This window comes from Neofelis nebulosa, chromosome 4, assembly GCF_028018385.1.
Source record: "Neofelis nebulosa isolate mNeoNeb1 chromosome 4, mNeoNeb1.pri, whole genome shotgun sequence".
NCBI lineage: Eukaryota > Metazoa > Chordata > Mammalia > Carnivora > Felidae > Neofelis > Neofelis nebulosa.
The window spans coordinates 144,882,706-144,909,943 of NC_080785.1; the positions used below are offsets into that span (position 1 = coordinate 144,882,706).

Here is a 27,238-nt window from a genome sequence, read left to right on the forward strand (position 1 = left end):
TTTGTCTTTTTAATATTGGGAAGCTTGTTTCAGCCAGGGATTTTTTTCAGGCTAACCACTTCTGATTCAGAATTTACTATAGTCGTAATCTCTGTGCTGAGGCTAGAATGGCAAGAGCCCTTCATGAGCCAGGCTGCTTTCTGTCCAGACCCAGGGCTGGTCAGCAGTGGAATCCTAAGCCACCCAGCTGGCCTCTTAACTGCAAAACGTTTCCTCATTTGTACAATGTGGGTGTTAAACCAGATGTTTAAAGAAACATTTTTTTCTATTCTAAAATTCTCTTCTGCACCCAGAGAACATATGTTGTATGCTTCAAGAGTCAATTTTCATTAGAAGTAGAATTTGGTTTTATTAATTATTAACATCTTTTCAAAAGAAGTAATATTGAAATGTAGAGGTGGCTGCTTTTTAAGCAGATGGAGTTTCCGGAAGGGGGTGCAGTTAGGCAAGAAAGCAGGGCACAAAGCTCTGTGAGGGATGGGAGTTACCCGAGTGGGGGGGGAGGTGCATTGTGGTGCATGTGTTTTGAATTTTAGTAAGAAATTTTAAAAGGACTTATGTTATATGCACATTAAAAGGCTTGGAAGCATGTCCTTTAGAAGTTGATAGTAGTTATCTCCGTGGTGGGAGGGTATGGATGACTTCTATAGTTTTCTTATGTTCTTTTATAATTTTCAAGTATTGAGGGAAGGTTTTTAGTCATAAAAATGGGAAATGTGTGCTACGGTGCACAGCAGGGGCACTGGGAGTGCAGCAGACTCACTGAGCCTAGAAAATAACCCCTTACTGCTTCACCTCAAAGAAAAACACCCCGACTTTGGAGGGGTAATGAGTAGTTTTGGACATTAGATGGAACTGAGGACCTTTTGCAGCAGATACCAAAGAGAGTTTTCAAGTTTAACCATTGAGAAAGAAATGGAGATGAAGCAGCATAAAAATTGTGAGTTGGGGGTACCTGGGAGTTGTTAAGTATCTGACTCTTGGTTTGGGCTCAGGTCATGATCTCACAGTTTGTGAGTTCGAACCATGCATTGGGCTTTGTGCTGACGGTGTGGAGCCTGCTTGGGAATCTCTCTCTTCCTCTGTCTCTGCCCCTCCCCTGCTCACTCACTCACGCGCACGCTCTCTCTCTCAACGTAAATAAATAAAAACCTTAAAAAAATTGCCGAGGAGGGCCGATGGTTCTCCCCTGCTTCAGTGGCCAGAACAGCCCACGGCCATTCTCTGGAGTCCCATGCTGAGTCTGGCTGGAAGCTTCTGGCAGCTTTTTAGGATTCTGTAGACTTTGAAGATGTGTTTAGCAATACCAGGTGTCACAGTTGCTCACGTGGTAGTGGCCACATTGACACCTGGCTGCAAGTAATGGCGTCAGGCAAAATCAGAGAATCGGGTCTTCATTGGCTGAGTAATGTGGAACTCTTTGGGTTTGGTGGGCATTGTGGATGCTTTGATTAACACATGGTGTTTTCCCTTTGTGATGCCAGTTAACACTGGAGGTGCTTCACTCATCAGGAAGTCAGTTAGTACCTTTTGCAGGTACTAATTGGATTGTTTTAACTGTCTTGCTGTGCGCCCCTCCCCCATGAGTCTTACCCTATTACTTCCTTTCCCTGCTCACTTTGCCTCCAGGTTTCTTCTAAAAACAAGCCCCAGTATTTAGCCATTGGTTTTGCTTCAGATCACTCTCTAATGCTGAAAACTGATGGAAGTAATGTAAATAATTCTTGATTTAGGTAACATGTCATAACAGTAAAAAAAAAAAAAAAAAAACTTAATGCCAGATACATAGTCCAACTCCAGACTGTATATGATCCTCCCCTAATGCTGTCCTAGAAGTTAACTTGTGGGGGGTGGTGGTGGGATGGTGGTGGTGCTATAAATAAATTCCACGACTGCATCTTACAGTTTCCCAAATAGTCACGCTTTACTGTCGTATTTGGGCTTTTGAGGCACACGTCTTTAAACAGAATGGCTTTGGCTGCCTCCGGATGGCTCTTTGTAATTTGAGAAGATGAACCTGGGAATAAAAAATTGTAAAATTTAAAGTTTTAATCTAACTGATTTTGTTCTCGCAACTGTCTAGACTGCACCACTTACTTGAATCCAGTGGGGAAGCACGTGATTGCTGATGCCCAGAACATCACCATCAGTCAGTATGCTTGCCATGAGCAAGTGGCAGTCACCATTCTTTGGTCCCCAGGGGCCCTTGGTAAGTGGTCAAAATGGAGCCCAGCATGTGGCCTGTGTGGGTGGTGACCAGTGCAAGGGTCCCAGTGTGACAACCTGCAGGGGCCAGGCAGGTCTTGACATACGTGTAGCTTAGGTGTGCTTGGGCACAGATATGCTTCCTGCTTTATTGCATGTACTTCCTGGGCATGTACAGAGCTTAATACTGTACCCCATAGCTCATCTTTTGTTCCCTTGGCTGTTACTGAGAGAGATGTGGGTTTGAAGAATAATAGTGTATGGCAGTAAATCGTGCTGAAGCCTTAGCCTTTGGGTCTAAGCAGTAGCCAGGGGACAGGTGACCTGTCCAAGGGCATAATGGCTTTAGCATCCAGCATTGGCCATCTGTATGCCCACATGGATATCCGGGCACAGCACTGGCATGTGTTGTGAGTTTACAGGAATATCTCAGTGCTCATAAGAATCCATAAAATCAATAATTTAAGAAAAATGGGTTTTTTTTGAGAGAGCAAACAGGGGAAGGGCAAAGAGAGAGGGGACAGAGAATCTAAGATGGGCTCCATGCTGACAGCAAGCCCGATGCGTGGCTTGAAGTCCCTAACCATGAGATCATGACCTGAGTCGAAGTCGGATGCTCAACTGACTGAGCCACCCAAGTGACTCTAAAGTCAATAGTTTTTAAATCTTGGCAACTAACTGAATTTATGTGAACTGTGTGGGCTGAAAAAAATTCAAAATGAAGAAACAGAAAAAAAGCAAACCCACATTATCTGGTCAGATTCAGATTAGGGCAGAGTTTGCTTGTCCTCTTTAATGAGTTGATGATATAAGAGAGGATGGGACAGCTGGGTGGGGGACATGGTCAGGGCTCATTTGTTCAGATGGGCCTGGGTGTGAACCCAGATTCTACCTGCCACAAGAGGCTGCTAAGCCTTGCTGAGCCCTGGCTTCCCCATCTGTGATGTGAAGATGACTGATGGCCTCCTGGTTTTTGTACGATTTCCACACACACGCGCATGCACGCAGTATTTCTAGAAAGAGTTCTTTTATTTTTTAAGTTTTTATTAAATAATCTGGGTACCCAGCGTGGAGCTCAAACTCACGACCACTGAGATCAAGAGTCATCCAACTGTGTCAGCCAGCCATCTCTAGAAAGAGCTCTTAAAATTTAAAACAGTGGCTATTGGGACACATGGCTGGCTCAGTTGGTAGAGCATGCAACTCTTGATCTCAGTTGTGAGTTCAAGTCCCATGTTGGATGTAGAGATTACTTAAAATCTTTAGGGGCACCTAGGTGGTTCAGCTGATTGAGTGTCCGATTCTTGATTTTGGCTCAGGTCATGATCCCAGGGTGGTGGGATCCAGCCCTGCATTGGGCTCTGCACTGAGTCTGGAGCCTGCTTGAGATTCTTTCTCTCCTTCTGCCTCTCTCCTCTGCTGTGCTCCCTCCCTCTCTCTCAAATAAAAAAAGCATAATAATAAAATCTTTAAGAAGAAAAAAAAAATGGCTACTGTTATCATCATCAAAACCTGGTCCTCAAACCTGTTTCTTTGACATTGCCACTGAATCTTAGAATTAAAAAAAAGAAAAAGAAATCTGGATAAGGGAAAAGTAACATAAAGTCTGGATTTCTTAATCTGAACAGGATAATTCTCAGAAAAACCAGACTGCAGGAGAGGTGAGTGCAGAGTGAGGGAGGAAGGATTAGATCCATGGGCCTGACTCATTTATCCGTGTAAATACTGCTGGGTCTGAACCCAGTGGGTTTTCCAAAAATAACATTATCTTAACATTTAAAGATAAAAACATTCTCTGTGGATCAACAGGAAGTGGTCATTCCATGTAAGGCTATACGGTTGAGGGGTTGGCCTGACAAATTGCAGTCTTCTTTAGAATGCAAGTAAGGGATGGAAGCTAGGTGGTTGGAAAACTAACAGGTGGAGCAGTGAGGGAAGAATGTGGTGCTTTTCCTGAATGACGATTTGTGGGTGGACAGGTTCTGTTTCTATCAGGTTTTATCAAGGAAACTCCTGGGGAGCCTGGGTGATTTAGTGGGTTGAGTGTCCAACTTCGGCTCAGGTCATGATCTCTTGGTTCGTGAGTTTGAGCCCCGCGTTGGGCTCAAACTGTCAGTGCGGAGCCTGCTTCAGATCCTCTGTCTCCCTCTCTCCCTGCCCCTCCACCACTTGTGTTCTCTCTTAAAAATAAATATACATTTGGGGCGCCTGGGTGGCTCAGTCGGTTGAGCGTCCGACTTCAGCTCAGGTCACGATCTCGCGGTCCATGAGTTCGAGCTCCGTGTCGGGTTCTGGGCTGATGGCTCAGAGCCTGGAGCCTGCTTCCGATTCTGTGTCTCCCTCTCTCTCTGCCCCTCCCCCGTTCATGCTCTGTCTCTCTCTGTCTCAAAAATAAATAAACGTTAAAAAAAAAAAATAAAAAATAAAAAAAAAATAAATATACATTTAAAAAAAAGACTCCTTGGGTGACAGAAAAGCATATGGGTTAAGAGCACCAGCTTAGAAGGGTGTCCAACTTCAACTGAAGTCATGATCTCACGGTTCTTGGGTTTGAGCCCCACATCGGGTGCTGTGCTGACAGCTCAGAGCCTGGAGCCTGCTTCGGATTCTGTGTCTCCCTCTCTCTCTGCCTGTCCCCTGTTCGTGCTCTGTCTCTGTCTCTCAAAAATAAACGTTAAAAAAAAAAAAAGTGTACCAGCTTAGAGCCAGACACTCCTGGGTTTGAATCCCACATATGCCATTTAATTCCTGTGTGATCCCGGATAAGTCATTGTCTCTGTACCTATGTCCTCATTTGTAAAATGAGGACAATACCTTCCTCCCATGGATGCCAGAAGGATTAATGAGTTTTAAATGATGAGAAGGAGTAAATACGTCCCTTCATGGGAAGTTGCTCTGTAAAGTTGTTAAACGTGTAACTAAAAGGAATTCAGAGTGTTGTGATAAAGGCGTTAAGGTTTACATTTGCTGCTTTTACCCCCACCTGCCAGACTTGGCATAGTGGTTTTTCACGCTAACCTCTTAAAAATAAGAACTAGGGGCTCCTGGGTGGCTCAGTTGGTTAAGCATCTGACCCTTTTTAAAAAAAATTTTTTTTTAACATTTATTTATTTTGTAAGGGGGGGGGGGAGAGAGAGAGAGAGAGAGAACGGGGGAGGGACAGAGAGAGAGGGAGACACAGAATCGGAAGCAAGCTTCAGGCTCTGAGCTGTCAGCACAGAGCCCGACGTAAGGCTCGAACTCCCGAGCTGTGAGATCATGACCCAGGCCGAAGTCGGACCCTTAACTGACTGAGCCACCCCGGTGTCCCAAGCATTTGACTCTTGATTTTGGCTCAGATCATGATCTCACAGTTTGTGGGATTGAGCCTCGCGTCGGGCTCTGTGCTGACAACATGGAGCCTGCTTGGGATTCTCTGTCTCTCTGTCTCTCTGTCTCTCTGTCTCTCTCTCTCTCTCTCTCTGCCCCAACTTGTGTTCTCCCTCTAAATAAATAAACTTGAAAAAACATTTAAAAAATAAATAAAAATAAGGGCTAGAACCACCTACTCCTACCTCAGCTGATGAATTTTATGAAACTGTGAGGTGCACAGTCTTTAATTATATGAATCATCCAGCTTTTGTTAAACAGGAGTTCTAGGGACATGACATGAATTAAATCTTAGTTGCTGGTCAGAGACTGTGGCTCCTGTTGTGTCTGAATCTTGGGCTGTGGGTCAGGTGGCTCTCACCCCCACAGGAAGCTTTAAACTTGAAATACAGTACAGCAGAGTCAGTGCCTGCACACTGTACCCCGTGACCCCTGAAAATGTGAAGCTCTAATTGTAACTCCTTTGCCCTACTCACCATAAAATACGTGTTCTTCATCAAATAATTATAGGATTAAAGAACCTTTTCGAAAAAGATTTTCCTGTCCTTTGCCATCGGTACTTTTTCCACCTGGTTAATTGCATCCTATGTCATTACTTCTGCCCTGGGAGGGGAAGGGTTGAAATTGTCTCCTTGTCTAGTGTTCAGAAAGAATGCGAAATCGATACCGTGCCAATTGAGGCCGGCTTTGGGGATCTCCAGCTGCAGTCGGACTGCTCCAGTCTCCAAGTGACGAAGAGCACTGGTACTGGCTCTTGTGATCAGCGGAGCTTAATCCTCAGGTGGCGGGAGGCTGGGCCGGGCGTCTTTCAGTGGCACTGTGGGCGTCTCGGGGCCTCTGAGGGCTGTATGAAGAGCGCACACTGGGCAGCCCTTGGGTGTCTGCCTTTCAGGCATGATTAGAGCAAGAACTTTGTCAATCACATGGGCGTTCTGAGCTATTTAATCCCAAGTCTAGAAACCCCTTGGGTGTAGGCACACACTTTGTTGGGAATTTTGTGCATTACTTGGATGAACCATGCCAGCAAAATATAGGACGAAAACTTAAAGCAGAAACATGGTTTACGGGAGTCCCTAGTCAGCATTGGGAATTACCATCAGCTGAATACACTCTGTGTCAGGACCTAGAAATTGTGTATTCCACTGTAGACTTTTAGGATCACTTGTGACTTGAGTCTATATATTTGAACCCTAATGTCACAGAGGCAATGGGCATTTGTGAAGTAGCTGGCTGGATTAGAGCTAATTAATTAGTAATGATGGGATGGAGAAAATCACCTGGCCTGTACCAGAGGAATGCGGGGTATGTGGTTTTCCTTTCTGTAAGACTCAGATGTGCTAGCCAAAGTAAGAATTCCTTTACCTCCGTTGTGTAGGTGGAAAGGATGGTAATCTTGGAGGAAGGAAAGTGTGTTCAAAAGTAATTAGGTCGGCTTTTAATAAAAGCATTCTGCTCTGCTTAGGCATCGAATTCCTAAAAGGATTTCGAGTAATACTGGAGGAGCTGAAGTCAGAGGGAAGACGGTGCCAACAACTGATTCTAAAGGACCCAAAGCAGCTCAACAGTAGCTTCAAAAGAACTGTAAGTCACACGCGGGGAATGTGCCCCTGGAGACACGCCATTGTTCTGGGCGTCTGAATGGTCTATTGAATGTCTGTGAAACTGGAGAAGGAGGGGCCGTGGGGTCCACCCCTCCTGCCAAGGTGGGCGAGAAACAGCTCGGCAACACCCTGAGCCTGCTCCACACCCAGAGAAACCCTCCAGCACCTCTCGCTGGTAAACACACCTCTCAGGTTACATGTCCTGGAAGGTGGCTTTGTGCACTCAAGAGCACGCCGACTCCTCCCCACCAGCTTTGAGGTTCCGCGTTCACCACCTAGGGCTTCTTTGCCAGAGCACAGGCAGCATTGTCAGTCTTTATTTCGGTTAGGGATCCAAACCTAAACTTGGTCCAGAAAATAGCCCCTAGCTCTGGAGCGGTGTCTGGGTGACTATCAGAGAGGACTGAAGGTCCTGTGTGTAGGTGGAGGGGTGGGTAATTTCTTCATGATATCATGTCTGTTTTTATTCCCTTTTAGGGAATGGAATCTCAACCTTTCCTGAATATGAAATTTGAAACGGATTACTTTGTGAAGATCGTCCCTTTTCCTTCCATTAAAAATGAAAGCAATTACCACCCTTTCTTCTTCAGAACCCGCGGTGAGTATGGCCTTTCTTGCCTGGTTCCCATGATGAGACTGCTCCTGATTCTAATGACTTTTTGGAGAAATATACCAAATACTGGTATGACACCAGCATCGTGAGGAGAAAAGCATCCAGGAAAAGTACCCAGAAAAGCAATTCTTAGAATTAGGATTTGGCCTAGGCAGTATTCACCCAATACTGCCTACGACACCCATTTCATGCTTGTTCAAGAGTAGATGTTGATGCTTGATTTCTTTTTTTTTTTCTTTTTTTTTAAAAGTGCTGTCAGACAGCCATATATTAAAACCATTTAGGAAAAAAGAAGAGCAGGAATAAACAGTAGAAGTTGATTTTTTGGGGTGAAGGGGAGAGCGTGAAATAATCCATCTTTTACCTGTCATCAGGAAGGTGGCTTCTGTGAGTGATTGCCTGTTTTCAGGATTACATTAAGAAAATTAAGCAACAACTCCAAGATTGCCTTTTTCTAGAAAGTTTGTTTTTTTAACCTTCACGTGTCAGGTCCTGTGCTTTTTTTTTTTTTTTTTTTTTAATGTTTGTTTATTTTTGAAAGAGAGAGAGAGAGAGAAACAGAGCATGAGCAGGGGAGGGGCAGAGAGAGAGGGAGACACAGAATCCAAAGCAGGCTCTAGGTTCTGAGCTGTCAGCACAGAGCCCGACGCGGCACTTGAACTCATAAACCTCATGAGATCATGACCTGAGTTGAAGTTGGATACTTAACAAACCGAGCCACCCAGGGCACCCCTAAATGCTTTCTAAACACTGACTCAGTTTACCCCCATTCCAACCCTTCAAGAATTTAATCCTCTCATGTCCACTTATTACATGTGCAGTGATACACCCAGAGATTAAAGAGCCTGGTGGGAGCTGGGATTTGAACCCAGAAGTCTGACTCTGGAGTCCACACTCTCCAGCCAACCATGCTGACCAGCCAACCCTTTTCCGTCTGTTCTGTGCACGGTGTGGTGTGTCTTTCTTCAACCTGAATCACTGCTTTCAGATTTGGTGCCGAGGCATCCTGAAACCTGCAGCCATTTCCTCTTGCCTTCCCATCCAGTCTTTCTGTCCGGCATACCAGACCCCTGATGGTCAGCTCAACAGCCCTTCCTATGTGGCCCAGTTGCCGTCCTCCTCCTCTGTGATGTTTTTGTTCTCAGCTGCAGCATTCACACTCTGGTTGTTTTCTTTTTGCCTTTCTTTTCTTTTTTTAAACTGTGTTTCCTGTGCAGCACAATTATTTTATAACAGTTTGGTCTCATTTTCTTAATTAAAATATGATTCCATAGGGCAAAGACTATATGCATTTTACATCTCAGTGCCTTACACAGAACCAGTTAGAGGATTCAAATATGTTTAAGAAAAGCTTGCCTTAATCAGAACTAGCATAATTTAAGATAAAGTCTTCCCATCAGAATCATTGTGTCTATCTAGGGGTGAGGCAGAGGCGGGAGAGGTGTTTATCACCATTTCCGTGCCCTGTGATTGTGATGCTGCCTTTGATTTTCTTGGCAGTATGTGGACATTTTCCAGAAGGTTCTCCCTGGGTTAGCAACATGGCATATTGGACTAGCTGTTTGGCCCCTCTCTTGTGTTTTTATCACATTTAAGTCCTGTTTCAAAACTCTACAGCCTAGTTTTCAGTGCTGGTGCCACTATTTAGTAGATGCCTGCATGCCATTTTTAGACTCCATCAAAAGGATTTTAAAATGTTTATTTATTTATATATTTATTTTTGAGAGAGAGAGAGAGAGAGAGAGAGAGTGTGTGCATGTGCATGAGTGGGGGAGGGGCAGGGGGAGAGAGAGAGAGAGAGAGAGAGATATACAGAGATACAGAGATACAGAGATACAGAGATACAGAATCTGAAGCAAGCTCCACGCTGTCAGCACAGAGCCTGACTCGGGGCTCGAACTCACGAACCCTGAGATCGTGACCTGAGCTGAAATCGGACATTTAACTGACTGAGCCACCCAGACACCCCCAAAAGGATTTTAAAATAGAATGCTGGCAAATGTGAAAACAACCCAAGGCAGTTACTAGGATCTTTCCAAAGTTCTCTTGCGCCTAAGCACCTGTGCAGTGGAGCAGGCTGGCGTCACTTCTGTTTACAGCTGAAACAGAGCCTCCATGTGGCCGTGGGCTGAACACAGTCCCACTGGCCTTGAAACTATGTAATGCTTGACAAGCTTTAAAAGGTTGGGTGACTTTACACTGTTTCCATTTATTTGGCACAAAATGAACTGCATTAATATTTTTATATTGTACAATTTAAATTTTCATGAGATATAACTGCACTGTACCGGAAATCATTGCTCAATTGATCTATTTTATACTTTGACCAGCAGTACCCAGCGCCATATATTTACATTTTATTGAATTATTGCATGAGGAAAATGTCAGACTGTACTATAACTAAAAATACACATCTTTCTTAATAGCCTGCGACCTACTGCTACAGCCGGACAACCTGGCCTGTAAACCCTGTGAGTATAGCCGTTCCTATCCGTCAAGTCTTTCCAGCACAGTGGTGTCGGGGTGGCCTCTGGGTGCTCATCCGAGTCCTTCCTCCTCCCAGTCTGGAAGCCTCGGAACCTGAACATCACCCAGCACGGTTTGGACATGCAGGTGTCCTTCGACCATGCACCACACACCTTTGGCTTCCGTTTCTTCTATCTTCATTATAAGCTCAAGCATGAAGGGCCCTTCAAGCGAAAGACCTGTAAACAGGTGAGCTGCTATGTGTACATTAAGGAATACTACATGTTTTAAATTTTTTTTAATGTTTATTTTTGAGAGAGAAACAGAGCGTGAGCGGGGGAGGGGCAGAAAGAGAGAGAGAGATGCAGAATCTGAAGCAGGTTCCAGGCTCTGAGCTGTCAGCACAGAGCCTGACACAGGGCTCGAACTCACGAACCGTGAGATCATGACCCGAGCCGAAGTCAGACACTTAACCGACTGAGCCACCCAGGTGCCCCTGGAATAGTACATGTTTTAAAGTGACCCCTGAGCCCCTGGAATCTGGGTGGTCCAACATGAACATTAGGCTTTGACTCTCAGCAGTTGGTAGATATTCCAGCATAGTCTCAGGGATATCCTCACTCCCCAGTTACCTACACCCCAGCTATCCCCGTGGTGATGTAGCCTGGGAAAGGTATTACCAAGGAGCCAAAAGAATGAAGTATTTCTAGTTCCTTCTGCTACATTTTAAACATTAATTGGGCGCTCACTGTGTGCCAGTCACTGTGCTTTATGCTCACTGAATCATTACAACTCTGTGCAACAGAGGCTGCTGTCACCCCACTTTACAGATGGGCAACCTGAGGCTCAGGTGGTCACCTAGCTTGCTCAAGGTCACACAGCTAGTCAGTGGGAATGCCACATCTAGGAGCCAAACCACTAGCATTTTAGGGGCCTATTGATTTTACACATAGGCCAAAGTCAAGTAGAAGCTCAGCAGCCAAGTTCTTAAACTGAGGGTGGCCAGCAAGAGGGGAAGATGTCTGGTGCAAGTGCACAGGACTGCTAGATCGCCTCTAGCGAGCACCAGGAGAGGGTTTGGGTCAGGGTAGCAGAACTTAGTGCCTTCCTGGATGCTCCTATATTGTTGAGTTTTGTTTTCCTGCGGGCTCTCATCTGTGTCATTGATCTTCCTTGACCTTCTGCTCAAGTTAAAATTACAGCACATAAAACATACACAAACATGGGCGGGTAATTTCTTTCCTCACCCTTTCAATAAGTCAAGGGTATTCTAACTAGTTTCTTTGTCTTCAGATGACATATGCCTGCTGAGGGCATCACCAGCTAAGTTTAGACTATGAGGGGTGGGGGGTTGGTCCTGGGCTCTCCTGGGCCTTTTTATCAAAGTGAAGTTCAGATAACATGTAGCAGATACACATGTTTGCTTTCTGCCCTAATCAAAGTGTTCTGAACATGGTTGAGACTGGTGGCAAGTCTCCTTCAGCTCTAGGGGGAAGAGAGCAGTCCAGATGACCTTTATCCAAGAAGTGAGTTTTAAAAGTGTTGTTTTGTTTCTTTGCAGGAGCAAAATACAGAGACAACCAGCTGCCTCCTTCAAAATGTTTCTCCTGGGGATTATATAATTGAGGTACGTATAACTCAAGAAAGCCCTATTATTAATTCTACAGAATGAATCTAGTTCATGTAGAATTCCCACTGTTTAAAACACTAAAATTTCAAGCCATCGAGGGTGTGTACAATTATATTTTTACATGGTCCTTAACATGCTTTTTAAAAAGTTTATATGTAATCAGTCTTTGATTTTTCTCATTCATTATTTCAAATATTTCATATAAAAATTTTAATGAAACCATATAGTCCATGATTTAGAATTTTTAGACAGTATTCCTTTGTAGGGGAGGAAGAAGCCTCCTTCTTTCCTCCCTGGGTTCTTCTAGCTGTTTTAGGAATTAAATTGACATGAGACAGATTATGGGGAGAAAAAAACCAGAGTCTTACTGAGTGGGCACAGAGGCCCAATAATGAAATTGAGACCCAAAGAAATGACAAAGGCAGGTGTAGTTTTTATACTTTTTAAACAAAGGTACTAAATTAGTGAGGAGTTGACAGGATAAAGAAAATAGATGTTTGGGAGCTTTACTTAATAAGGAATTCTAAGTGGAATTTAGGCTGAGGTAATAAATTAGAAAAAAATAACAAGCTGTTTCTACAGCTTTCTCAACTTTCAAGTCCCTATCTCAGACCAGAAGGATGTCATTTTTACTTGTTCATATAGTGGGAGTATTTGTTATATGGGGGATCTGTTTCCTGCTTTCAGGGGGACTGAAGGGAGGGTCTGAGTGTCCTTGCTTGTTCGCCAAGTAACTTCATTTCAAAGTATTTATCAATAGGCCATTGTGATACCTACAGGGACAACCTGCCCTGAGCCCCTACATCTTCATACTACAAAAATATGTTTTTAAAAATTTAGATTTAAAAATTATTTAGTGGGACGCCTGGGTGACTCATTTGGTTGAGCGTCTGACTCTTGGTTTTGGCTCAGATCATGATGTCACAGTCCTGGCATCGAGCTCTGCACTGATAGTGTGTGGAGCCTGCTTGGGATTCTCTCTCTCTCTCTCTCTCTCTCTCTCTCTCTCTCTCTGCCCCTCCCCCACTCACACGCTTGCTCTTTCTCTCAAATAAAAATAAAAAAATAAAAACTTTTAGTAATAAAACAGCAAAAGTGCTGTCCATTATATCTGCCTATCCCTCTCTAGGTTTCTGCTGACATTTTCTGTATTAATATATATGAAGTTCTAAATACCACGGAAAAAAGCATGCAAGGGACATATATTTTTCTTCTTTATTTTAGATTACTTTTTTAGTATCAAACATACTACAAAAAATAGGAGTCAAACAAAAATAGAAAAAAAGAAAAATAGGAAATGAAATTAAAAATTTGCCCATAGCCCCACTATTCAGAGAAACCAACACGTTTCAACATTTTAGGAGAAACACTGGTTGTATGACTTGGTAGCAGTATGTGGTTTTAAGAGGGTTTTAAACCCTCTTAAAGCATTAATGGGGGCCTCATAAAATTAGTGGTAGGATGCCGTTGTAATTGAAGATTGTTAGAATGTGGAACTCACCAGCTGATTCATCAATGAATGAAGCACGTTGGATTCATGAAAGGAAAGGTGATGAGGTTGAGGGTTTTGAGTTGGTAAAGCAGAGATGGATCTGATGTAATGTCTAGTCCTGGCTCATTTGTGATCATAGACAGCAGCTCTCCTTCCTTCTACCGCCCACTGTCTACATAGGGAAACATGGACGGAATCTGTTGAGATGTTATCACTTTTATAAAATAATGATACATCATCCTCTGTTTTGTAGCTGGTGGATGACACTAATACAACAAGAAAAGTGATGCATTATGCCTTAAAGCCAGGTATGATTTTTTTTTTTTTTAATTTTCTGTGTGAAATGTTGGCACAGGACTACAGCAGACCATGCTATTTGATAACATTCTATACTTCATGTTTTACAAAATCAAAACACAGCATTTGAGCTCCTGTCTTTTAAAAAGATGTTCCATCAGAGGTGCCTGGGTGTCTCAGTCGGTTAAGCATGTGACTCTTGATTTCAGCTCCGGTCATGTTCTTGGCTCACCTGGCTCAGGTCATGATCTCACAGTTTGTGAGATTGAGCCCCACATCCCCCCAAGTCAGACTGCACTGACAGTGCAAAGCCTGCTTGGGATTCTCTCTGTCTGTCCCTCCCCCTCTCACATGTGTATGCACACTCTCAGAATAAACTTAAAAACAATAAAAAGAAAAGCTATCCCATCAAAGCTGACTTTCCTTCCATCCTAATGTCAGTGCCTGGAAAACTGACACCAGTGTGGTTGGTGTGTATTTGTGTGTAGCTGGGACTAAATAGTCACTTGTCCTTGGAAGAAAAGTGGTGGGAGGTGAGGTTTCCTTGGGCAGAATTCCCACTCATAGGTATTTACTGTTCCAGCAACTCTAACTGTGGTATTGTATCCTATAACCCTTTAAAAGGAATCCTTTTATAATCACCAGACCAGTACTAGAGAAATGTGGTCAAGAGGTTCTAGAATCTGTTATGCAGCTTGTGTTTAAAAAGGTAGGGGGGGAGATTTCCCTTTGACCTTGTGCTGCTTAAGTTTCAAGCCTCTTGTCTTTGAAATTTCCCAGCACATTCCCCGTGGGCCGGGCCCATTAGGGCTGTTGCCATCACCGTGCCTCTGGTTGTCATCTCCGCATTTGCCACCCTCTTCACCGTGATGTGCCGCAAGAAGCAACAAGGTATCTCTCTGTGTGGTGTGTTCCCCCCAGGTTGGCAGGACCACGGCCAACAGAGGGAGCCTGGGAGCCCTTGGTCCCACCCAGAGTGGGCATCTGGGAAGCCACATAGCTCCTGTAGTTCCTGGCATTAAAATGCTTGATTTTTAACCTCAGGAGCCATGAACACGAAGCTGTAATTCTGTTCTCAAATTTAAGGTAGTAAATTCAAGAACATAAAGGAAGTTTAAAGGTGTAAGGGCAGAGGTAGGGCGTGATCACTTATAAAAGTCAGGTGTTGGAAAGGAACTTCCTGGGGGAGCTTGGAAATGTTTCATACCTTGATCTGAGTGGTGGTTGCACAGGTATATATTTAGATAAAAGTTTGTTGAGATGTACTCTTAAGAGTTATATACTTTATAAGTTATACCTCAGTAAAAGGGTTTTCTTTTCTCCCGCCCACCCCTTTTGTTTAAGAAGCTCAGCTGCCAGTGCTTAATTGGTCTGGTAGTTAACACCTGGAGCACCAGCTGCTTCTGGGTGCTTTCTGCTGGCCAGGGTGGTCCCTGCAGTTTTCCCAGCCTACTTGAGGTCAGTGTCAGGCAAACAACAAATCTTGGCCATTTGTTGCTCCGCTGGAGAAATCAGCTGTCCCATTCCCAGTGGTGTCCCCAGGGGCTGGGGGGGGTGGGGCGCACTGGGCACATGCTCAGGCAGACATGTCAACTGTTGTTTCTTGAAGATGGCATTAGGTCCTGCGTCTCAGGGAACAGGACAAAGCATTGCTCATAGGCATCAACCTTATCTTCTTTCCCAATTTAGAAAATATATATTCACATTTAGATGAAGAGAGTTCTGAGTCCTCCTCGTACACCACGGCACTCCCCAGAGAGAGGCTCTGGCCTCGGCCGAAGGTTTTCCTCTGCTATTCCAGTAAAGATGGGCAGAATCACATGAACGTTGTCCGGTGTTTTGCCTACTTCCTCCAGGACTTCTGCGGCTGTGAGGTGAGGAGTCTGAAGTCTCTTCTGTTCCCCTGGGCAGGACACATGCTCCCATGCTCCTCACCACCTCCCTGCCTCCTTTGGTGACTCTTGCCTTCCACCAGGGGCTGGCTTCCAAATCGGGGTCAGCCTCACACTTCTTCAGTCTGTCCTACCCATCGCCAGCACTAAATGTTTCCTAATGCTTAGTCCTAGCCCTGAAACACTCCTGCTCAAAAGCCTTTAGTGGTACCTACCTGGCAGGAAGTTTTATAAACATCAAAAAGACCATGCAGTTGCATGGAGGGAAGCAGCATGTGCCCTGGAAACATGCAACGGGAGTGTTGGGGGGTGGTCACTCAAAATATCCTGGTGAGCCTTGAAAGGTCTAAGAGAACATGAAAAATAAAGCATTGGGTTTAGACAGCTCTTTGGAGAAGTTTTGCTAAGAAAGGAGAACAATAATTTGTGAAGTACTCAAATGGTCCACTCAGGTTTCTTGCCTATTCTTTTGAATTAAGCTCTAAATATGTAGCTTTTCTATAATGTCATAGTGCTAATTTTAGAGTGAAGTTTGAAGCTCTCATGGAAGGCACACTCTGTTTCTTGCCAATGCAAGAATTGTACAGTAATTGTGTAATTGAAGTTGTTTGTGCTTTGATACTCTGCCTCCTGGTAGGTTTTAGTCTTTTTATGTAGCAAGGCTGCCCCCTAGTGTCAGGAACACCTATTTACAAGGCTGACACATGAAGCTACAGAGATGGGCCGATTGGCCTGTGTACTGAAAAACCAATTACAAGCTCCAGCGGGTGCCACACAGTCTTTAGACACAGACAACCCATTTGCTCTACTTTGTAACTAACTAGCCTCAGGTGGAAAAAGTCTTCCAATTATGAGGGTAATGCTTACTGTAGAAAATTTGCAAACACTAAAGGATGACAAAAACAAAAAATGGCCTGTAATCTCAACCTGGAGAAAAGAGGACCCACAGTTAATACTTGGTGTATTTCCTTCCAGTTCCTTTCTACATAGATGAAGTCATGCATACAGTTTTCCATTTTGGGGTGATTGGAATGATTTTTTCCTGTCTCTTCATTTAATAACTTTTTACACTATTGAAAGTTCTATGTAAACTATAATTTTATTTCATTACTTTTTAAGTTTGTATTTAAATTCCTGTTAGTAAAACATACAGGGTAATATTATTTTCCAGTATAGACAGTAGTGATTCAACACTTCCATACAACACTTGGTGCTCATCAGGACAAGTGCCCTCCTTAATCCTCATCACCTATTTCACCCATCCCCCACCCACCTCCCCTCTGGTAACCATCAGTTTGTTCTCTATAGTTAAGAGTCTGTTTCTTGGTTTGCTTTCTCTCTCCCTTTTTTCCCAATGATCATTTGTTTTGTTTCTTAAATTCCACATATGAGTGAAATCATATGGTATTTGTCTTTCTCTGACTTATTTTCTTTAGTATAATCTTCTCTAGCTCCATCCATGTCATTGAAAATGGCAAGATTTCATTCTTTTCTATGGCTGAGTAATGTCCCATCATGCGGGACATATATATAATATAATGTAATAATAAAATATATATAACATCTAATGTATAATATATAATATATACATGCCACATCTTTTTTTTTTTTTTCATTGTCAAGTTAGCTAACATACAGTGTAGTCTTGGCTTCAGGAGTAGATTTTCATGATTCATCACTTACATACAATGCCCAGTGCTCATCCCAACAAGTGCCCTTCTCCATGCCCATCACCCATCTTCCCCACCCTCCCAATCCCCCACCCCCATCAACTCTCAGTTCATTCCGTGTTTAAAGAGTCTCTTATGGTTTGCCTCCCTTTCTGTTGTATCTTATTTTTCCTTTCCTTTCCCTCAACTCATCTGTTGAGTTTCTCAAATTCCACATATGAGTGACATCACATGATATCTGTCTTTCTCTGACTGACTTATTTCGTTTAGCATATTACCCTCCTATTCCATCCACATTGTTGCAAATGGCAAGATTTCATTCTTTTTCATCACCAAGTAGTATTCCGTTGTGTATATAAACCACATCTTCTTTATCCATGGACATTTGAGCCTTTCCATAATTTGCCTTTTGTTGATAATGCTGCTATAAACATCGGGATACATTAGCATTTTTGTATTCTGTGGGGTAATGGTACAATTGCTGGATCATAGAGTAATTCTATTTTTGACTTTTTGGGGAACCTCCATACTGTTTTCCAGCATGACTGCACCATGCAACTTTAGCCACATGATCCATAATATCAATTTACTATAATTGAGTTATTTCATATTGTTAAACAGCTCAGTAGTTCAATTTTGCCTCCTTTCTAATGATTTTCCAGAGATAGAAGCCAGGAAGTGGAATTGCTGGGTCAAAGATGGGAAAAATTTTTAAATGCTTGGTATATATTTCTAGTTAGCTTTTAGAACGTATAATGCTAGTGAGAATTAAGGAAACATAAGATGATTTAGGATTATTTTCAGCAAGTGAGTGAATGCTGGGGACCTTCTTCCCTTTGATAACACCTTAGAGCCAAAAAGGAAGAAAATCATTTCAGAACACCCTTCCTCATAAGAGACAGTGGCTCCTGCACTCAGGCATAGCCCCTGGGAATTAGTTTCCCCTTTTTTTTTTTTTTTTTAAGTTTATTTGTTTATTTTTGAGAGAGAGAGAGCAAGCAAGCACGTGCACAAATGGAGGAGGGGCAAGAGAGAGGGAGAGAGAAAATATCCCAGGCAGGCTTCACACTGTAAGTGCAGACCCCAATGCAGGACTCGAATTCATGAACCATGAGATCATGACCTGAGCTGAAGACTTAACTGACTGAGCCACCCAGGCCCCCCCTGCCCCCCCCCCCCCCGCCCCGGGAATTAGTTTCTGAGCCATAGAAAGAAAGGTTAATACAACTGCCAAGAGACGTTTTCAGCAGAATCACATGAAAATGGTCAGAGAAGGTGAAGCCCTCTGAAGAGGACATGCGTGCCTGGTTTTCCTTCCTTTGTCAGTGCCCCTCCCCCCAAATGTCCTCCCAGAGGCTCCTTGGGGTTAAAAGCCTTCTAGGGAGATGACCCCATAGATTGCCATGAAGTCATGGGGGGAGGTGCCAGTCATTCACTAAGTGCATTAAGGAGAGTGGCTGTGTTACTACAGTCCACCACCCTCTCCTCTCTGGCCATTGACTGACTGGTAAACAGCGTGGCTGACCTTGGGGCCAAGGAGGTCTTCTTTGTCAGTCACGCTCTCTAGATGTGAGTCAGTCAGCATTGTCAGCAGCTCTGGCATCCAGATGTGATCCCCATTTGCTGCCTGCTTCGGGGTCCTTCACCCAGATCCTTCCGTCATCACCTTCCAGATTTCTCTTCAGGATCTTCCCTCATAGGGTGAGTGTGTTAATGGCCCCACGTTAGGCTAAAACAGGGGCACGATGCAGAGGGCCTGGCACGTGACCATCACCCACAGAATGTGAGCTGTTCTCAAAGCCCAGCAGCTCTGAGCCTGCACACAGCAGTGCTGATAATACTCAAGGGACGTATGATGTGACCTTCTTGTAACACTCTTGTTTTTGTTACCTGACCTGACCCCCCCCCCTCCCCAGGCGGTTGGGGTGAGTGAAGTCTGTGATCTATTTCCAGGTGGCTCTGGACTTGTGGGAAGACTTCAGTCTTTGCCGAGAAGGACAGAGAGAATGGGTCATCCAGAAGATCCATGAGTCCCAGTTCATCATCGTGGTGTGTTCCAAAGGCATGAAGTACTTTGTGGACAAGAAGAACTACAAGCACAAAGTCAGCGGCCGGGGCTCCGGGAAGGGCGAGCTCTTCCTGGTGGCTGTGTCCACCATCGCTGAAAAGCTCCGCCAGGCCAAACAGAGCTCCTCAGCCCAGCTCAGCAAGTTCATCACCGTTTACTTCGACTATTCCTGCGAGGGAGATGTTCCCAGCATCCTGGACCTGAGCACCAAGTACAAACTCATGGACAACCTTCCCCAGCTCTGTTCCCACCTGCACTCCCGAGACCACGGTCTCCCGGAGCCCGGGCAGTACCCCGGACAGGTGAGCAGAAGGAACTACTTTCGTAGCAAATCAGGTCGGTCCCTTTACGTCGCCATTTGCAACATGCACCAGTTTATCGATGAGGAGCCCGACTGGTTTGAGAAGCAATTCATTCCCCTACGCCCTACCCCACTTCACTACCGGGAGCCAGTGCTGGAGAAGTTTGACTCGGGCTTAGTGTTAAATGATGTCATGTGCAAACCAGGCCCTGACAGCGATTTCTGCCTCAAGGCCGAGGCCGTCCCCGGGGTGCAGGCCGACTTGCCCTCGGAGGGCCAGCCCTTGGGCCTGGACCCAGACGTGGAGGCGGGGCCTGGGCCCGGCAGCGGCTCGGTCCTGCGCCCCCTGCTGCACGTGGTGAAGGCCGCCAGCCCCTCGGACATGCCCCGGGACTCGGGCATCTACGACTCATCCGTGCCCTCCTCGGAGCTGTCTCTGCCCCTAATGGAAGGACTCTCAGCGGATCAAACAGAAACATCTTCACTGACGGAGAGCGTGTCCTCCTCCTCTGGCCTGGGTAAGGTGCAGGAGAGCCCAGAGTGTCTTTGGGTTGGGTTCCTGATGCCGGCCACAGCCTTTGTTCCTAATTCCCAAATCCATGCAAGGGTTTTCCTAATTTTCGGGTGGAGTTATTGGCAATGAAACCTCATGGGAAGTAACCCAACTCCATTGGTAGTCCCGATTTATTCCAGGCACTGGGAGTGTTCACGGGAACTGCAGAAATACTGATGCTAAGTTACAATGAGCTTGCCCAGGCCCCACAAGTGGTGTTATGTAACATGCAGTGTGTGCATTATATCACCTTCCTGACCTCCACAGACATCTGACTACCAAGACAGTTTGCCTCAGGGGTACCGGATGAGGGGCTGTGGACCTGTATCTTTGTTGGGATTTGAGGTGTTCACCACCCCTCACCAATGCCAGTGCTTTGAAAGCCACATCTTGTGATCCAGGGGTTGATGGACACGATATTCTCTCCATCATATCTCAGCACAGGGCCAGGTAGGAGGGCTCTGTAGAAGAGTCCTACCTCCCAAGGGAGCACCAGCAGGATGCCATCTGGGACTGCTCCTTACGGTCCCTGTGGCCAGCGGGAATCATGCATGCAAACCCTTGACCCTGGGCTAAGGGAGCCTGCCACCAGGATGAGAGTGCCCTGTCTTGAGCTGGTTGGTATGCCTGCCTTGCTTGTAAAGCCCATAGTCCCAGCCCAGATGCAGCCACACTCTGGCCTTAGCCCCCAGCCCAGTGAAGTGCGATGACGTGTCTCTGCCCTGTCTTCTTTCCTTAGGTGAGGAGGATCCTCCCGCCTTCCCTTCCAAGCTCCTCACCTCTGGGGCGTGCCGAGCAGAGCCTGGTTGCTGCAGCTACCCTGGTGAACTCCACGCAGTCGCCCCTTTGTAACAAAACAGAAGAGTCTACGCATTGCCACTTTAGCTGCTGCCTCTCTCTGGTCTCCCAGCTCTTCTCTCTGGTTGAGCAGTCTGCTTGGAGCTGAGGTCTCCTACAAGGATATTTGGAGTGAAATTCGGGCCAGTACTTGCTCTCCTTGCCCCATCCCTCTACCTGACATCTTGGCAAAGTCTCCAATTTTCTAAAACCATATGGATCTCTGGAAGGCATGTCCACAAGGTCTGATGGCAGCTGATCACATTAGGTCAGACCTTGGATTAGAGCCAACTCTGGGAGGTCGAGAGGAAACATGCACAGAGAAACAGGAAAATACCTGCACTGCTCATTCAGATTTTATTTATCTCTTCCGACTTTGCCCATTCGCTGTTGGCTACTTTGATTGGAAATGCTTTGTGGAAGAAGCACTTTTAGTACCATTACAGCCACAGAAATCAAGTGCCAGTCTATCTGGAATCCATGTTCTTACAGATGATGTTCTTGTCTGTTTTGGGTGTAGAATTTACAATGGCTTGGATGTTAAAAAAGCTCTGAGTCAAAGGTCGAGGAGGTGACTGTATATCGTATCACCTTTCATAATACGAGTCTTTATGTGTTCATGGGTGCCATGGCACACTGAGGTGGGGGCTGCAGGGTCAGGCTTACCATCTAGACAATTCTTTCTGACATAGGTTGGTCAATGTCCAGAAAGCAGCAAAACTCAGGACACAGGACCGCCTCTTGGTTTGAGTAGGCTTTGTGTGGGGGCGGGATCTGCCCACCAAGTTTCCCGGGGTTACATTTACTGTGCAGTATCTTAGATGTTGCTGCCTGGAAGTTTATTTTTAGAAGACTAATACCTAACTGGGCTGGATTATTGGAAGCCGGAGTCCGTGCTTCATTTGACTTCTGATCTAAAGCTGTGTCCAGAATATCAGGGATCAGAATCCATTGAAATATGGCGATGTGCAGGTGGCAGCCACTTAATCTGCTGAACTGGTTTTGACTAATGATAAATCTCATTTTAAGAAGGTGGAGGGGAGACTGTCACAAAGATGAGTTTGTTCTTCTAATATCTGAAGAAGACATGAGACCTGAAGTCATTCAATTCTTGAATCTCAAAGTACTCCCCCCACAACTCAGCCTGTGAATCATGTTTCGCTGTGTGTTTCTGTTGTATTTACCCAGTGAAAGATTGGTCTCTTGTGCTTCTACCAAAAATAGGTATTTAGAGTTTAGGAGGAAAGAATTTGCTTTAAAAAAGGAAAAGTAAATGTTCTGTTTTTAATGAATGACGTTTCTACAGAATTTCTCCTTCCGAAGGGAAAACAGTTGTTCAAATCCTGCTTGTCTATTAGCATGTGTGTGATGATGTCTTTGTGGAATCCCTTCTCCCTGTGTCCTTGAGGGGTTGTGAGCATCTTTCTCCACCCTTTCTGTGGGTGCTGTTGGCTTCGGGCACCCTGGTTTTACTCAGCACTACACAGGGGACCCTGGGTTTTACTCCTTTAGCAGGTAGGACCAATATTAAGGGAGACACTGAGAAATGTCTCAAGGAGGGGTTGGGAGGTAGAATGAGGCAGGACTTTCCATCCAAGCACATGCTTAGCAGGTGGGAAGGGAAGGTTTGCCGCCTTGCTGCAAAGAAGAGGTTTGTGTGTATTTTTGATGCAAATGCCACACTCCATGCTCTGTAAAGGCAGCTGACAGGCTTCTTGGGGGAAGAACGTGTTTGTCTGTTCTCTGGCATCGAGTTTCCTGCAGCTGCTCTGCAGGGGAGACAAGTGAGCCTCACAACCACCTCCCCCACAGAACCAGGCATCCGGTTGGAGAAGAGATGTTCCATGATACTGGAGAGTCTGGGACAAGTGCAGAGCTCCTGCCCACATATGCCTGCCCTGCCCTTCCACTGTCAGGATACGTTCTGCAAGGGAGATTGGTCAGTCCAAACTTGCTAACGTGAAAATTCACTCTGGAACAGTATCAAGAGAGATTGAAGCCAAGAAATGGTACGTGCTCCAAAGGAACCCCGAGGAGCTACTTTTAGGTTAGATATTCAGCTTTGCACAGAAAATGAGGCATCTCTGAGAAAGCGACCCCAGGAACAGCACGGAGGACTGGCAGGAGGTGGGGAGCACCAACTGAGCTCCATGCATGTGGGCAGAGAGCTTGCTAAATGAACTTCCTTCTTGTGAAAATGCAAGGGAAAAAATGTGCTAGACCAAAAATCAGGTAAACTTTTCTTTTGGATTTATGGTTTGGATACGTATTTTCAAATACTAATGTTTCTTATGTTCAACACAAGCAGACTCTAACATACCAAGTAGCAAAACCACAGTGTTGAGATGTCCCAACTTCGTGGTTTTGCCTTACTAGTTTCACTTTTTTTTTTTTTTTTTTAAACCTCCCCATCTGGTGCTGGGAATAAGAACAGTTGCCCTGTAGACTAAGGCAAAACATCTGTTTTAAGCAGACCTGCAGTTTTTGACTGATGCATTGTTCCAGTCAATGGAAATGATAACACGGAATTCAGATAAAGGTTCTACTGAATCACAGGCTTCTTGAAATTGGGGAAACAAGAATTAGAATATAAGGATGATCTCAATAAAAAGCCTTGGTCCTGAGAATAAGAGGCTTGTGTGGCTAAGTTAGCTGGTGTTCTCTGGGCAGGACACCTGGAGTAGGTCCAAGGACCCAGGTAAGCAAATCTTGAAGGTAGTTGAAGGTAGGGAGCTAGGTGTTCATCTTAACTCCCTAGTGCCCTACAGAAAGGACTTAGCATCTGACGTAGTCAGCTTTGTCCAGGGATGGATTGGGGAAGTGGAAGCCCAGGTAAAGGTGTGTTTTTCTCCCAGAGGTTGGCCACAAGCAACAAGAACCACCTGGACAGACCCAGTCCAGCCACACAGTGGACAGAGTGTCTTGCAGGGGATCCTCCAGAGGGCCAAATCCTGGGCCTTTGAGGCACATTGATCTCCAGAGAGAATCAGAAGACACAGGCCCAGGCCCTCAGGTTGGGTAATAGCATTTTGAACCAAAAATGAGATGGGGCCTTAAAGTCATGAGACCATTTTTGGTTAACATGTTAGTAATAACTGAAGACAGTCCCAGAGCAGAAGTTCAAAAATGTCTTTAGCAACTATGACATCATCAGAATCAATGGGTCATAATTTGAGGTCGTGCGTGTTTGTATATTAAAGTTCAGTCTTGCGACTTCATAGCTGCAAATGTGGGGTGTTTTTTTTTCTAGCCAAGCCCTAGTCTCAGGTTCCCTGACTTAAGCACAAATAAACAGGAAGACTGTTCCTCCAAAAATGTGGAGTTACATGATTTTCAGAACTTTTCCTTTTTTCAGAGTTGAGCATCTTTTAAAAGAAACAAATGAAGAAAAAGCTATTTTACTCCTAGAGAAGAAACGACACAACCTTCCTCTTAAGAAAGAAAACCCCATGGTCCCCAATAGCCTCAATGCTAATTTGGTTCTTAGGGGAGAGGAATCCTTCCTTGTGTCTTTATTGGAGAGATGTGGACAATAACAGCATGAAGGTTGTTAGCCTTTCTTGTTTCATATCGTTGGTGAAGACTGCCGCTTTTATTTAGCGGATGCTGTGCCTTCAGGAGGTGCCAGTGCAGCGGGCCAGGACGACAGATCAATGAAGTGTGGTGATAAATGGCAATGACCTACCTTCTCAGTGTCAGAGAGACCATAGGGCATGGTGGGGAGTGTGGCAAACTGAAGTGCTCCGTGTCCCACCCATAGGAGTGCAGCTACTCCAGCCATTTATGGCCATGTGGTGTCTCCTGATCTTCCCATTTTTCAAGAGAAGCTGAGAATCTGGAATTTTATAGGAAAGTTTCTAATTTTCTAAAGTATTGGCAGCTAAATTAAAAGAGATTTTTTTTTTCAATTCAGATTCAACAGAACACATGAGTGGGCCTGATTTGGCCCACTAGATGCCAGTTTGCTACCTCTGCCTTGTAAGATTTGAAATGAAAAGCGTTCATGGTAATTACAGATGTCTGGTACCACCAGAAAATGCTCTTGCTAGATGCAGCTGGTGTCTGGATTGCTTCTTCCCCACCTTGCCTCCCCCAAGGTAGTTTGATACGATTGTGAATGTATTTGAAATGTTTGAGGGCTTCTTTATGTTTCATGGTGCCTTAAGAGAAAGGCAGGCCAGTTACTAATTTCAAAATCAGATTTATGTTCCCCAATTTAAAAAGCATAACACTTGGAACAATTTTCATTTAAACTCCACAACCTAAAGGGCCTTATTTATAGTTTTAGTTCTTGGCTTCATAATTTTTTAAATGATGTGCAATTCTGAGCTTAGGCCAACACTTAATGAGAACAGCAGGCGTTGTGGGGAGTGGGGCAGGGAATCCCCGAGTGTCCACTAGAGCCAGGTATTTGCATTGTCTTCTGTTTTAAATGATCTGTGAAGTGACTGTGTTTTGGAGATGTGAAACAGTATCCAGACAAAAGCTTTTCCTGATACCGAGAGATCAGTTAGGAGTCCTCCTGGGGTGTTGGGTCATCCTTTCTGTGTCCCCTCCTTTCCAGGCTCAGGGTGAAAATAAACAAAAGGAAGTCTGACTGTAAGCCAATAGCTTGGATTCCAATTTCAGAGTTTTGGAGCTGGGAGAAAGTTTGGATTATCTAGGATGTCCCCCCTCCCGGTGTCAGCCAGGGCTGAGCCTGAATTATTTCAGACATATGGCTATGGATGGGATTCTGGATTTTCAGTGAGGGAAATTCTGTAACCTGCCCTGCTGATCAGATAGTTCTTTGTACGTCTTACAGAAATTCAAACCAGCCTTCTTTTGTTCTGCATGTAGTGGAAAAAGAACAGCTGGTTACCTTCCGTGTATTTGAAAACCACAGTGAAGTCATCCCCCTGGTGTTTTTATTTCAGTGATAAATAATCCCACCTACTTAAACCATTCTTCATAGCTCTTGTTTTCCAGGGGCTTAATAATTTTCACTGCTCTTCTGTTTCCCAGCTTCACACTCTGTTTGGTTGCCGAAACAGAATGTGGTGCCTTCTTCGCATTGGAGCCTTGTGACGGCCAAGCTCAGGACGGGGATTACAGGGAAATTCTCGTGTGCCCAGCTTCTCTTACTACTTACAAATACAATGGCACTTTTTAAAAATGGTATATCGCCTGCATTCATTTTGAGGATTATTTGGTCGCCCCATCCATTCCTCCCCAACAATCGTCTTCTATTGTGTTTTCTTTTCCCCTCTTCTGGTCAGACACTTGGTGCTTATTCCTGATGTGTCTGATGTCATTCCTGAGCTCCAAAATTCTCTTCAAGACCAACTCTTACCTTCTGAGTGGTAGCTACCTCTCCCTCCCAATTTTGGATTCTATTTTACATACCTCTAGACCTTGCCTTTAATTCATGACTCAATATTATTAGATGGTTCAGACTTCAGCTTAATCACCGGCAAGATAGCAGCTGCTAAGGGCTAATTTTTAAGGAAGGTGAGGGACAACCTCTTGGGAATTTTGGCCAATTGTCCCCCCTCCTGCTCTTTGTTTCCTGCCCGAAGTTCAGCTGGGACCACAGACTCTTCCAGGAGCTTTCCTGTGTTCTGAAGGGCTGGGGCCATGGCTCTGAAATGACCTAGCACTGTGTTTTGCACAATCAGAAGTCTGAGAAAAGCAAACCATTATGACTGCATCTCTGACATTTGTATCAAATAAAATGTCAGTGGAGAATATTCAAAGAAGCATTCTTCTATTTGTACATGCTGTAGACAAAGTTGGCTGCTCCATCTGTTAGACAAAAAAATTCCTTTGGGTTATTACACTGATGTGTAATTGTTATGTAAAACTTGTGTTTTTTCTCTCAAGAAAAACCATGGTGAGTCTGGACAAAGCAAAAACTTTTGTAAAAACCACATGTTCATTTAGAGAGTAGGTAACTTCTATTTTTACTATTTTTTTTTTTTCACTTCAGAAGCTCCCTGTGACTACGATCTAGGGGGGGAAAGCCTGTGGAACATTGGAACATGGTGGTTGTTGCCATTGTCTTTGTTTCATCTTTAAGTTTGTCCTTTGTGGGGTTTGGTGGAATAGCAGGACTGTAGCAGTGTGCTATATTTTTACATTGAAAACAATGTCTTATCTGATTTGTACATAACTGTAAATAGGTGACAGTAGGTCACAGCTGACATTTGCAAAATGTTTTTGTACCTTAGGATTTCTGCATCAAATAAAATGTTTTAAGATTGCA

The 27,238-nt window shown here is 44.6% G+C and overlaps 1 protein-coding gene across 2 annotated transcripts in view; it reads left to right on the forward strand.

Moving 5' to 3' along the window:
- IL17RD (interleukin 17 receptor D) overlaps window positions 1–27,238 on the forward strand; it is a 71,409-nt gene extending 44,171 nt beyond the window's left edge. Inside the window, exons 3-13 of one of the 2 annotated variants that reach the window (XM_058726481.1) lie at window positions 2,084–2,209; window positions 7,037–7,155; window positions 7,653–7,773; window positions 10,215–10,259; window positions 10,352–10,503; window positions 11,816–11,881; window positions 13,630–13,684; window positions 14,454–14,564; window positions 15,384–15,547; window positions 19,189–20,122; window positions 20,897–27,238. In XM_058726481.1, coding sequence (XP_058582464.1) covers window positions 2,084–2,209; window positions 7,037–7,155; window positions 7,653–7,773; window positions 10,215–10,259; window positions 10,352–10,503; window positions 11,816–11,881; window positions 13,630–13,684; window positions 14,454–14,564; window positions 15,384–15,547; window positions 19,189–20,122; window positions 20,897–21,009 — 2,006 coding nt within the window. In that variant the 3' untranslated portion in view covers window positions 21,010–27,238. Of the gene's footprint in view, window positions 1–2,083; window positions 2,210–7,036; window positions 7,156–7,652; window positions 7,774–10,214; window positions 10,260–10,351; window positions 10,504–11,815; window positions 11,882–13,629; window positions 13,685–14,453; window positions 14,565–15,362; window positions 15,548–19,188; window positions 20,123–20,896 lie in introns of both variants that reach the window. The other variant, XM_058726479.1, reaches the window with a different exon arrangement.